Source organism: Dromaius novaehollandiae, chromosome 3, assembly GCF_036370855.1.
Source record: "Dromaius novaehollandiae isolate bDroNov1 chromosome 3, bDroNov1.hap1, whole genome shotgun sequence".
Taxonomy (NCBI): domain Eukaryota; kingdom Metazoa; phylum Chordata; class Aves; order Casuariiformes; family Dromaiidae; genus Dromaius; species Dromaius novaehollandiae.
The window spans coordinates 96832270-96846418 of NC_088100.1; the positions used below are offsets into that span (position 1 = coordinate 96832270).

Consider the following 14149-nt stretch of genomic DNA (forward strand, 5'->3'; position numbering starts at 1 on the left):
TTTGGGGGGGAACAACAAAGATAAAGACATTTTGGCAAAACCATGTGATAATGCTTGTAAATTTAAATGAATAAGAAACCTAAACCAAGGAATGTTTTAAAAACAGTTGAACTAAATAGCTCTAAAGAGTTAGTATTTAAACCTGAGAGGATTTATTTTTAACTATCTAAAGGGCTTAGTAAAGGTAAAGCAAGAATACACTATTTGTTTTCTCGCAGTACCTACAAATCCCAAATAAAAAATTAAAAGTTCCCCCAAAAGGAGTATGGCTGGAACATAAAGGTTTTGGCTAGAAGGAAGTTATTCAAGACTTAGCAATAACAAATAGGAAGGAGAACGGAGCTGGAATAGAGAATCTCAAGACACCAGCTGTAGGCAGCACATTCAATAGGTTTGGCCACAGAGAATAAAAAAGCCCAAACCCATAAAGTAAGAATAGCAATAGTGGCTTAGAGCAAAGGTTCATCTTATCCAATTCCAGTTTCTGACAGTGATTGCTAGCACACACTAAGAGAAAGACAGTTAAAAAAAATCTCTCTCTCTACATAGATATATACATACATATATACATATATACGAAGATCTTTTCCCAGTATATATTCTGGCTCACCAAAGGTTTTGGTACTTAGTGATTTAAGAAGATGGAGAAAATACAGATGGAGTTGATTGAATGAATAAAGTTTAAATATTTTGAAAGAAAAATTAGTATTATCCTTAATATTTGTCAAATTAACTTATTGCTTTTAAGCACTATGTAGAGATGTGATTGGTGACCTTTATTTGGGTATGTAAACATTCATCTCTATATCAACCTTCTCAAGTGCATTCATTATAGTGATGTGAAATTAAAGAAAGTCATGAAAGAAAACAGAAAACAGATGGCACATGAATATAGAACAATTACTAAAATAAAAAAAAACTTGCAAACTTGTGACATAAGAAAAACAAATGCTCCATTTTTCCTCTTTTCTTAGCAAAAAGAAATGAACAATGTTCATCCCTGAAAATCAAGTCAATAACAAATCAGATATATGGAGGGGATGAAATAAAATATAATTGATTATTACGGTCCTGGTAATCTAATAGATTTCATTGTAAAAATGAAAAGGTTATTGTTAAAAACAAAGCTGTTTAGGTGCAACTCCTGTTCTCAGAATATACTGTAAGAGTCCCACAATTAGACGTGGACTCCTATGACATGGTTGGTAGGAACTTCCATGGGTCTACCATAACCATAAATCAGAAGAGATAAGCCTCCTCATCAGTAGAGAGCATATTTCCTGTCTTGACTGTGCACAAATCGATCTCAGATATCCTCAAATGGTAGTTACTTTCTAAAGAAGATAGAAAAGAATGCAAAGTGTACCCTCAGCTCTGCAGCAAAGGTGGATGAGTGAGCAAGAATCTATTATAATTATACACCTGTATTTCTTGTTCTCCAAACACAATAAAGTTAGAATAAATAGAAGTCATCTTCTTTTCTCCATGTGGTGGTAATAATAATACACCCTGGCTCCAGCGAGCTAAACATCTCAAAGAATATCTCTTTAACGACTGTCCTCTAGCAATAAACTATAACAAAAGGAAAACTTTAACATGTGTGTTGCAAAGAGCAATGAGAGAAAAATCAGGAAGAGACAAGAAATAAAAAACAAAGTTTTCATTTCTAACATATGGGGAATAAGTTTCCTCAGGGAAGAAAAAAAGTAAATAGTGACATTATGAAAAAAGCAAACAACAAATGACATTTGCTAAATTGGTGGGAGAGTATGGGTGTTCTCAGCCGAAAATGTGCACCATATCCCCATTCAACCAATCCAAGGGCATAGTCCAGGCATAAGTGTTTTCTGAAAGCATGAAGAAAACACCATATGGATGTCCTGCAAGTTTCCTGAACAAGAATAAATACTTTGCCTTATCATTCTTACCATCATGTATAATTGAACTCTGATGACTGTTAGTGCCTAAGCCACAAAAGATGTCACTGCCAGTTACACTGGAAACTTCGCCTTCCAGAGACATGAGGAGCCACAGCATCTCCCACCTTGCAGGAAATAGCTGTTTTGCGAATTTTTGAATGCGCTGGGGTGTCCTAACTTGGCTGACGTGTATATCCCAGAATAAAATTCTGATATCAACTTAGGTTACTTAGACCCTGAAATGCTAGAAGACTCATGAACTAAGGTATTCTGATATGGTTGTGATGGATTTTAACAGAAATTTCAAAGGAGGCTAACTGAGCCTTGAAGAACTTATTCTGGCAAATGACAGACATTGTCATCAGATGAAAAATCCTACAATAAGCAGGGCCATGCTTTCTCTTAGCTCCTTCCCCTCCTCCCCACCCCAAGGTATCATGTGCATTGCAAAAAGCATGTTTGTTGGAGATAACCTGAACTATGCTCAGGGCATGGCTTCTGACCACTAGGTTACTTCTCACACATTCCTGTTTATATAAAGAGAGGGTAAGGGGAAGGAACACAGCATGCATAATGCTAATAAATAGGAAATTTAAACAAAGGCCTTATGAAACAAGAGCTTAATTTGTCTCTTGTGACAAAAAATTATTTGCTTTGGGAGAAATAACACACTTGAATTAGGGAGAGAAAAAACAAAAATGGAAACATACAGTTGAAGGGCCAGAGAAAGAGAGATTCACTGAAAACAGATCTGACAGGAAGAGATATATGAAGCTACTATTTGCCATTAAGTGCAGCATGCATGCATCACCTCCTGGCAAGCCAGTTGAAAACTGTCAGAACACTATGGCTAGCACATTCCTGCTAATCATTTCAAGGGACCACAGAAAAAGGACAAGGATATATATTAATATTTACCACTACTCAGTGCTAACATTTTAAAATCATCCTTTTATGGATTTATTTTACTCCTCTACTTGCAAGGAAGGCTGGACACAACTTTTCCTTTAGAAGCTATTAATTCAATTTCAAGTGCAACCTAGAGTTCCAGAATACTCCTCTTTGCTCATTACGTCATGGATCAAACTTGCCGCCTCCAGAAGTCCTATATAAAAGGAGCATGGCTCAGTTTTCCTGTTCCCCGTGCTGAGAACAGAATCCTGCTGAAAATGTACTGCTTAAGACTCTAACATGACATGTGATCATTACCTCAGTTTCATTGCAGCAGAAGATGTCGGAATGGGTGTAAAATTGCGGATCTAGGTCAGCAAGGGCTGGAGCTGGATTAAATAAAGTCTTTACTGAAAAAAAATGGAAAAAGAAAGTCTAAATCTCTAGTATTTCAGATTCATAAATCAAAATCTGGAACATCAAACTTTCTGTTGTTATGGTTAATATCTTCCAAGTTCTGATTGCATTCACATCTCCCAATGTTTCTTACTAACACACAGAAGTCTCTCATTTTCTGTGTCCACAGTTTACAGAGATGATAAAAGTTTTATTATATTAAAGTTACCATCAAATTAATGTGCAGTCACCTGTCATGATGGGAATATGACAGAAGAGTAATAGAAAAGAAAACAAGCAAGAAATTATTAACTAAAAACACAAGGAAAAAAGATTTAGGCAATAATGCAATTTAGACAATAATTAATTTATGATGTTTCTTCCAGGATTTTAATAAATTTTACAAGAACTGATTTATTTTTAATTTTTTTTTCTGAGTAGAATAGGTTTTGTTACCTGCATTCTATACATAAAGGAAACAGGGGCACAGAGTAATGAAGGATGTGTCTAGACAAGGGTTTAAAGGTGCTTTTGAATGTGTTACCTAACATGTTCGAACTGCCACATCATAAAACTACAGTGTAGACTAGGCACTGTGTATTTTTAATATGTTATCTGGCAGAGCTAAACCTTAACTTAACATGTGGTAGAATATGTTAGTTAACCTAACTTGAAATCCTAGCCTAAGGCCCTGTATAACAGCAGAAAAGGTTTGTCTTACGGATAGTATAAGTGACTTACTCACTGTTAACACAGGAAGTCTGCAGATTTGGTTTCTCACTTTGCCAATTTTATGATTAATACTTGTGTCTTAACCACAAGACCATCTTTTTTATATAAAGCACACTTTCTGGCATTAGAGGTATTCCTTATAGTAAGCGGCAAAATCTTCCAATTTGGGTGCCTAAATTTCAGTCCTAAAGATATAGTCAGATTCCTAAGCTATAGCATGTAATATTCAGGCACCCTGAACACTTCTGCATCCCACTTAATTCTCTAAAGTGAAAGATGCTCAGAGACTTGTGAAATCTGAGTACAGAGAAGTTTGGGTGATGACCTTTACAATTAACCCTCTTTGAAAATTTTAGCCTATGAATGTACAACTTTATCATGCCCCTCTACCTGTCTCATTAAAAACATTATTATTAAAGAGATAAAAACACTCACTCAAAAGTCAAAAAATGCCAGAATTAGGATTTCCAGTGAAATCTTAATTTGGCTCCCTTATATTATTACAATGCTGTATGTATTATAATACACTCTTTAATTATATGATCACACACCACTGAAAAACAGCATATGATCATATAATTAAAGACTGCAACATAATACATATGCAGAAAGGAGACAAATTAAGATTTTGCAGGCAAGCTTAACTCTTGCATTTCCTGTTTTTTGAGTTGCAACCCTAATAAAGTTTTTTCAGCACAAATCTTTTAGGTATACTTTCCTAGGTAAAACAAACAAACAGCACATACTGAAAAACACACTCTTTCATGCAGTATCATATTGCCATATACATGAGTCAGTAACAGCACTGGAAGTGTTCCAACTTGAGTCTTTAGTAATACAGACTCATTGCTAACCACGGTGGAAGACATTGCTATTAGTTTGCCCCCATATTTAATGTCAGCTGAGCAGTGGGGAGACTGGGGAATCTTAAGATTCCCATTCAGGCTGTGAAGAAGAGCGGAGCTTTTGTGAACAAGCTAATCGGCTCGCTCCCCTTAAGAATGACAAAATCTGTTCTGCCTAAATTCTTTCTCTTCATCTGCCAAGATCCATTCTCCTCACTCAGTTTCCGTTCTTTATACATCCTCGCATAGGCACCACATAACAGTAAGCTTTTTCACTCAACCTCCATCATATTGTATCTCTTGTCCCCCCCCATGCTTCCTTCTTCCCACATCCAGAATGCCACAGTGCCAGTCTTCTGTGCCAGAACCCCCCTCCACTCTCTTTTCAACACACCCTATATTCTGTTCCACACTAGTTCCCCTTTCAGTTTCTTTCTTCTTTCTCTGCCACCCCAAAAATCGAGCAAATTCCTCTTACGATTCCCTTGTCTGAAATCTTCCCTCCCTCCCATCATTCTAGACCAGCTTTGTCTCTTTTGCATTCAAAGCAAGCAAGCTTCTCCTCTGTATTTCCTGGGCCTACGCAAGATCGTTAACAGCCTAAAAGAAATAAGCTGCTTAAACCCAGATGTAGGAGCTACATCGAAAGTCGTGCTGCCCAACTGGAACACTCGCCTGTGTGGACAGACTCGCAGGGGAAGTTAGCTGTGAAGCTCTACAAATTCTTTACTAGGTCTGTTTCAAAGGTGGTATTTTTTCCCAAGGCATGTAATACAGCTAAAATCAGGCAGTTTTCCATACCATTGTAAAGGCATGTTTTTAAAAGAAATCTCCCTTGCTATCAAGTTTTAAGTAAGTTTAATGCTGCCAGTAGACATCCTTTAAATGGGGGAGTACACTTCCATAGCCTTATTTCTGAAGCCACAATACTTGAGCAGTTTTGGCAGAAATTTTACAAATAATTTAACCACAGACAAACAGCTGGTATGGAAAATTGCAGCCCAAGATTAAAAAGTTAAGGCATCTGAAAAATAGATCTTCCACTAACAAGTGACATGCAATGTTAGCAACTGAGGCTGCTTCCAGCCCTGGTTATGATATGCTTTCATTCTTACTAGTCTGTCTTTTATAGAGTCTGTCATTACAGAAGCCCAAAAACTGCTTTACAGACTTTAATACATAATAACACTTTGCCCATCAGTGAAGTGGTCCCCCTCTTCGAAGCAGCAGCAGTTTCAAAGTACGTGGCCAGTAAGAAAACCCTAGAATTTTCCAGTCAGATTTCCCTTGCAATTTATACCCACTTAATATAATTATTCACAACCATTTCTTCCTTCCTTCTCCTGAAGACTGTCACAAGATCTCTAATAATCAGTGCCACAATGAAAGGATGTCAAAACATGAGCTGTTCTTCTCCAGCTTACAGGTCCAAGTGATGTTCACTGAAGAGAAAAGGGCTCTTGCCTGCCTGTCTACATTCTTTCTCCATCTTATTTTTTATTTCTTTTAATAAGAATGGAGAAGAACAAGCAACAAAACTTGAAACAGAGGTTTGAGGCATCTGGGTGTGCATCTGTTAAACAAAAATAGTCTAGTGCACTTCCCAACATACAGTACTGCATTATACATGAGGGTACTGCAGGCTAAATGAAGAGAAACTGCATTAACAATTTACAGTTGGCTAAGGATAAATTTTACAGCGCTACAAACTGAGCCGTTTACTTAGATTTGACTGCATATAGCATTTGAACATGTGTAGCCTATTGTTTTAAAGCAGAAACAACCAAACATTTCCTGATAGGAGAGCTGCACAACAATAGCAGGCTGACAACGCAGAACTGTAACTGGCCCATAGTTACTACAATGTCTTGTCAGTACCTTGTGCTGTCTTCAGTTCCTAAATGCTTGCATGTCTATTCAGTGTATCAGGTTTGAACTTTCTGAATTTTTACTTAAAAAAAAAAAAAACATACTTTTTCTTCTGTCACAGGCTGGCATCTTGCCAGCATAAAGGGGCTACAAAAAGGTAGCAACTTCACCAAAATCATACACTGAGTTAGAAGCAGGCAACATAATTCACAAATTTTGACTCGTGACTCAGTAATATTCCATTAACCACTAGATTAAGAACACTTCCATCCATTTTCACACAGTATAGTGAAAAATACAGTAAGCTTCCTTCTCCTCCTCCCCTCCCCATTTTAACCATCCCAGGCACTTCCTCGTTAAATGAAGTTTTAAATTTTTATTTGTATTTGCATGAACCCAGTTTTGACATTTCAAACAGAGGTCAAAATAATTTTCCCCATGCACACAGTTCTGTTTATACTATGTAAGACTATTACCACCACAGTTTCAGAGCCACTCTCTCCCAGGCTTGCATCTAACATAACTGCTTAAATTAGCAAAAAAGATGCAAAAAAGATGCATGAAGTTCTGCTATCCCTGAATTTGTTCACTCAACCCTAGTGATCACAACAGGTGCACAACAGTCCTCCGTACAGAAGGAGGACCAAGAGCCAACAATCCCCAGGTGCCACCATCTACCGGGACAAGCCTGGGTCCAGCTGTAAAGAACTAGTTCATTCTGATCCCGGTTCCATCCCTGATTGACCATCCATACTATGAGTTGTCCCCTCACAGCCTTATCTTCTGGATAAATGCAAACGACATTTTTCATATCATAGAGATGCCTCACTTGCCTAGCTATTTACTTACTGTTCAAACACTGTGGTAGTTGGGCTTGATTAACTGAAACCATTACAGACATCTAAACAACAAAACATCATGGCAGTAACGAAACCCCATCCCACTCAAGCAAAATGTCAGCTTTTATCCAGGTGTATGGCAGTGGACTGCTACACTGAAGGAACAGTGGCTTACATTTAAAAGTACATTAACAATTACAAATAATTTCACAGATCCTGACTTTACCTATCTGATGGCAGTACGCCAAGTCACACTGTAAGAATTCTAACTAAAGAGAAAAAGCTTTTTTTTTTTTTTTTTTACTTTAAGGATATTAACTTCTGTACTGAAAACCACAGTCATACTTAATGCTATACTGGGAGAACAGGAACAAAAGTCTGTTTTTGAGGTAATTTCATTCACGTTATTGCATGTGGAACTTTACTGACTTGTACTCATTACATTTGTTCTGCACTGGAATAAAATCAGGGTCAGGGCCATAGTTCCTGACCTAAAGACATAACACGGTATTTAGTCCAACATGACAAAAAGAGCAAAAGCAGCACCAGACATATATGGGGAGATCATAAGGGTATGGATTGATTTCATTCAAGGTAACCACTGCACAATTTTAGAACTGAATTCAATTTTTGTAAAGCAGCATGAATTTCTTCACTATTGTTTCATTTGTGAATAAAACTAGTATTACAGAAATCAGACTAGACCACAGGATCTTTGTACAGAAAGCACGATAAAGAATATTTTTTATGCAACACAAATGAGGGACACTGAATGGTTTATGTTAAATTACCTCCACTGGCATGTGCCATTTTCAGAGCTTCAAGAGAAACAGCAGGCTTTATTTCTAGCTGGCAAACAACCACTTTGGCTTTACAGATGACAGCAGCAGCCCTCTTCAGGTCTTCACAGTTTAAAAGCAGGTTGGCTCCTGGGACTATGACAATAACATTCTGTCCTAAAGAGAAGATACTGTGATTTTACATTAACCTTTTGCAATAAAGTGAGTAAAACAATTCCTTGCTTTTCTCCAGTGTCTTTCAGATGAGGACTTCAATTTACTTTCCCCAAAAAATACTTCTGCATTGCTGGCATTTCAAATACCCAAACATTTCAGAAGATAATCAAAAAGATTAAAGGATTAATGAATGCTATGCTTAACCTCCAGTGCAATACATATGCCTTAAGGATAAGTCACACTTGGGTTTTCCACAGTCTTGTTTTGGTGTTTTTATTTAACCCTACAGAAGCACTACACTAATCACAGTTGAGATATGGGACATACACTAAGCTTGACATTTGCATTTTCCTGAAATATTTCTTTAGCACTTGAAAAGAAGTGCATCAATGTGATTGCTGAGTTCAGATGCCCAAAATGCAATCAAAATTTTCATTTTCCCATCAGGTGAAAACAGAGAATATGAAACAGAACTATGAAAATTATGCTTGTCATTTAAATTTCAGAGAAGCAGGCTTGCTCCATTTACCTAAGACGAGTCATGTTAGAGCCCCTAACCATCATGTAAACCAGAAATCAGCTTGCCAACAAAAATTAGAAAGCTAACAACTGTGTCTAAGGAAAACCTTATTGGAAAGGAGTAAAGAAGGTGGGTGGCAGATACTTCTGAACTTCAAGCTGGTCAGTGGAAATTTCTAAGCAAAGGCATACTATATAGCACAAGCATGGCAATATCTCACAGCATTTCTAAGATTCTTTTCATTCTAGTAGTTTGTTTTACAGCTAGGTGAAGAGATTCATTTATGTAGGTTCCAAATATTCTTTTGCTTTTCTTCAGACATGCAAGTTTCCTTCTTTTATTGCTGTTTCTTTGTTTCTTTCATTCTTTTTTTTAAATCTCTGTTACAACACCTAGAGACCTTCAGGCATGGGTGCCTACAAATTAAAATTTATTATTAATCATGAAGGTATTAAATTCAGTAAGTCAGCTGTTCCTTGATTTACAGTCTCAGCCCGCCCCCGCTGAAGATTCCTTTAAGGACTGCCAATCATTAAAGGCTACCAATTCTGTAATGAATTGAATTACTCTGTAAATAAATATTTATGTTTTTAAATACATTATTTTTCTTGAATGAGACTTCAAAGTCCTTTGAATAAGCAACGTGCAAAGCTTGTCTCCCTAAATATGTTCTGAAAAGAAAGCAGGACAATGGAAAGAATAATATAATGATCTCAGAGGGAGGGGCCCAAGCTTTCCAAAGCAATTCTGCTGTCAATGGTTTGGTACAGAACAGCTGCATTTGAAAAGCTAAACCTCAGCATTTAAAGCCAACGCCCTGCTTTTCAACAGACAATGATGGGCATCTTGGATGAAAAAAATAAAAAACCTTCTGCAACAAGTAAATACTGTCAAGATATCTGAATCTTGCTGAGGAAGCATTCAAGGCCAAATTGCACCTATTTTTCCAACCATATATTCCTTAAGCTGATATGGTCCAGCAGTAAAACACAGGGAATCAGTGGAACAACAATATATTTCATTTCTGCCTTGACTCTGCACTACCTAGAATGTCAAACTCTATTTACATGTCTTGCTGCATTATCTTGCTGAACTACTTAGCTGTACTGACATGTATATTATTATTAGGCTTTAGAGTTAATGGCCCAAGGCAATAAGGAAGGCTGTTTGCTTAAACCTATATGTGCAAATTCAAAGTAAACAGTGCTGCACTGGATCACAGTCAGAAGATTGTCTTTCTAACTACAAAAGGTCAGAGATTTATGGTCTGCTTTCAAACCAACTGTACCTACCAGAGATATGCATTACTACTGCTGTAAACCGTCCAGTCTGACTTGACCTAAAATGTACAGAAAAAGCCACATTCTGTTCTTAGCTACATATACCACACTAACTGTGAATGACAACAGTCACCACAAATTTATATCAGCATGCATGAAAGCAGAATCTGACCCAAAGTACTCACAATTAATATGAGAATTTTGTAGTACTAACAACCATTTTGCTGAAAGCAATCATTTTGCCAGGGAAATCGGATGAGAACTCAGCGCCAGGAACAACAGAGTTAAAAACAGATGGTAAACAGAGGTGGGACTCATCCTGCTCAACATCAACTAATTTTTAAAGTTTTCAAAAAGTTTCTACATTCTAAAAAATTCTAGGAAAACCAATTTCTAGAAATTAGTTTTCTAGGTTCCTTCAACAGTCAACTGAGAGAAACAACTACTGTCAGAGGTTTTTTCATCTTACATATCTCAGATATCTGTTTGAGGAGGAGATAAACCGTTGTCTGGAGGTGCCTATCTATCTCTGCTAACCAGAAACGAAGCCTGAAAGTGTACACTTGACTTTGAAACAGGTCAAGTGAGATGAAATTTTTCCCACACCAAGAATGAGGAAAATGAATTTACTGTGTTACAGTTATTCTAAAATATCTTTACTTAGTTTTGTTGGGTGCAGCTATACAATAGTAAGTTTTGCAGACATCAGCTAAAATATTAAGGGCCACATTCACAGCTGGTATAAGCCAGAACAGCTAAATGAAGTTGATAAACCTATGAAAGCTTACACCAGATGGGGATTGGGTTCATCCAAAACAGCATGAATGCTGAATATGTAAATTCTGTTCTCAATGAGGTTTCTAAACCTGTTAGTGTCACTTCTAATAAAGATGGATAACTCATTTTTATAGATGCCACCAGATGAGAAGTGCCAGTGGAAAAATCAAAGGCACACCAGTAAACATCACAGTACAATAATCTTTGCTTTACTTTTTAAAACCTAAAAGCCATCAGCAGAGCCTAGAACTCACCACTATCTCAAACAGCGCAATTATAACAATAGCTGCAGAGCTTCTGCAGGAAAAAAAGATGGTATCTGTGACCATGAAAGAATGTTACAAGAAAGACATTTACTGCCAAGTCACACAGTTCAGGAACATGAGGGCAAGTTTTGGGTGTGTCATGATATCACAATTTCTATGCAATTACTTGGTACAAGCATTGAATAGTCTTGTACAAAAAATATTAAAGTTCATGATGAATGTCAATATATAAAAATCCTATATAAATTCAGGTAATATTTTTTCATAGCCCTGAAGCTTCAAAACAAGCTTTACTCTATGGAAAGTATAATTCAATCAAGCTGGCACATGTATTCTGAGTATGTTTGCCTTGTTGATTTAGCCTTATCTAAATATGTATTTTGAAAGCTTTTACACCATTACTGCTTTGATATTGAAGGTACATTCACTTACAAAATAATGCCTATTCAGTGTTTGTGAAATGGTTAGTAACTTTATCTTCAAGTTAGCATAATGCCTATCTCAAGTGACGGTTATCTCGCAGTGTTCTCGTAGGTGAGCTGGATTTCCAACTTATAAAAATTAAGATCCCCAAATCTGTTCTGTCAATGCACGTTAATCATGACCTGCCAATCTCTGTTGTCCCTTCACTGAATTTTTGTTGTGAACATGGAAGTTGCCAGACTGGTTCAAAACCACCAGTCTAGTCAGGCCAACATAGTGGCTCTCAACAGTCAGTACCACATACATGCAAAGCTGCAAAAAACCTCACAGGTAATTATGTACAGATTTATTCAGAAGAAAGTTTCTTTTCTCTATATGTGTGTATGTAAAAGCACAACACACATCATTTTATGGAGTTTTTACTATCCACTAACATCAATAACACATCATCTGCTAAAGGTGTGGTAAGGGACAGAGCTATTGGAAGGAAGGCAGGCTGAAAGGGAAGACAACAAAAGCTGGGGTTCAAAGTGGAATAATGCCCCTCAAAGATGAGATGTGTTCAGAAAAGCAGATGTAGGTACCATCTAGTAACCTTACAGAGGGAAATAAAGATTATAAGTGTGCAGGGTCCTGGTAAGCTGAAGTTTGTGTTTAGTTGACTCTCTCTGAAGAGGCAGTCACAAAAAAGAGAACTGCTGGAAGGAACACAAAGTTCCAGAAAAACACAGATTTCTGAGCCCAGCCCAAGAAGAACCTTTGCAGCATCTTTGGGTTGCACTTTTTCACTTGTAAATCTCTCTCCACCATTTAGCATTCAGAGCAGGAATTTAATTTCTCTGTCTTTTATTGAAAATACACTGCATTGTCCCAGAATATAATGCAGCTTTGGGAATATCAGCTGCACCAGATAATTCTCACACATCTATTACTTTGCCAATTAAAATAATGGATGACTTATACCTGTGCAATTCAGTAATCTGTATAAATCTTTCCAGAAATTCAGCAGCTGTGCAGGCTAGACAGGCACAGGTAACATGAGAGAAAGTTTACTTCAGAGCCTTCTCTGACTCTGCTCTCTCATAGCCACCTTTTCCTCTGCCTTCACTTCTCCATCATAGTCTGCTCCCTGTACTTTAATACCCCTCTCACCTCTGCCTGTGATTTTACTCAGTTTATTGGAGCTGGTATTTTTCCCAATTCACCACTATGAAGTGCAGGTTAGCTGCATGAGAATACAGTAATTAAAACTTGGCAAATTAGAGAGATGATATCTATGTTTTTTTATTTGTCTCTTGTTATCGTAACACAAAACAACCCCCTCCCCCTTCAAATGCTTCCGTTCTAGCTATAATCTGAACTAGCAGAAGCTGCTTTACACCAGCATCTGCACTGCATGTTGTGGTGCTTCAACTATGCCAGCACAACTACTGTGGTAAAACATGCATGTGTAGACAAGCCCTTTGAAACGTGCTGCAAAACCTGTTTTGGTCAAATCAGCCAGGTTTCTACAAGTTAAAAACAGTGTCTCTTGCGACAGCAAAGCACATAAGTACTGCTATTTTATTGCAATTTACTCAATTCAGGCGCCAGATGGTTTTAGATAGAAGTAACAACCAGAACCATTACCAATTCTGTGCATCTGTTTGCTTTACAGCATGGTTCTGACCAGGTTTACTCTTGTAGTAGATTTTAAATGAAATTGGAGGCCAGTTTTAGATGCGGTAGCTTAATCTAGGATATTTCAGTTTCTGAAAGAAACAGAGTGCATGCCATTGTGCATTATTAATTTCGCTATGTGCATCACAAGACTATCAGAGACCATTAACACTGACATCGACATGTAAGATAGTTGACTGTTAACCTCTTGGCACTGGATAATCAGTTTCTGTTTCCTAGTGTTTGTGAAAGTTTTAGATCGTCAAGATGTCCTTATCCTTTAGAACAACTCATGGCATAATAATTTCAACAGGTCATCCTCTGTCCATTCAACTATAGACTGAGTTTATCTTAGCTGGCCATGCATATATGAGTTAGGAAGTAGTAAGACTCTGCTTCTTATTCAACTATTCTGGACCGCAAAGCTAGCTCAAAACATGGCTACTGTACAGAAGAGGGAAGCCTGGGAGCACTTGCTACTGGAATTCCCTCCGTCCCTCCTGCTTAAAATGGCCAAAGTAGCGACTATATGTGATTGTGGTGTAAGAGAGAAGTTCTCAAGAGCTGCTGAAGTAATTTACTTGCTGACCCAAACCAAGAGAAGGAGGAAGAAGTGACAGGCAGGTATCCAGTTTATTCAATGTATTAAATTACTTTATTTCTGAATTAGAGTGTCATATAAGGTTTTGATTAATTTCACATAGAGAAAATTAAACTCAGATCTCCAACTAATTTGCTTAATTTTCCTGAATGTTCCTGTGTAGACTTGTCTCTAGT

The 14149-nt window shown here is 37.3% G+C and overlaps 1 protein-coding gene across 1 annotated transcript in view; it reads right to left on the bottom strand.

The window, feature by feature from the left end:
- RBKS (ribokinase) overlaps positions 1-14149 on the bottom strand; it is a 69739-nt gene that overhangs the window by 27582 nt on the left and 28008 nt on the right. Inside the window, exons 5-6 of the mRNA XM_064509551.1 lie at positions 8283-8447; positions 3129-3220 (exon numbers count right to left, since the gene is read on the bottom strand). Of these exons, the coding sequence (XP_064365621.1) occupies positions 3129-3220; positions 8283-8447 (257 nt within the window). The remainder of the gene's footprint in view (positions 1-3128; positions 3221-8282; positions 8448-14149) is intronic.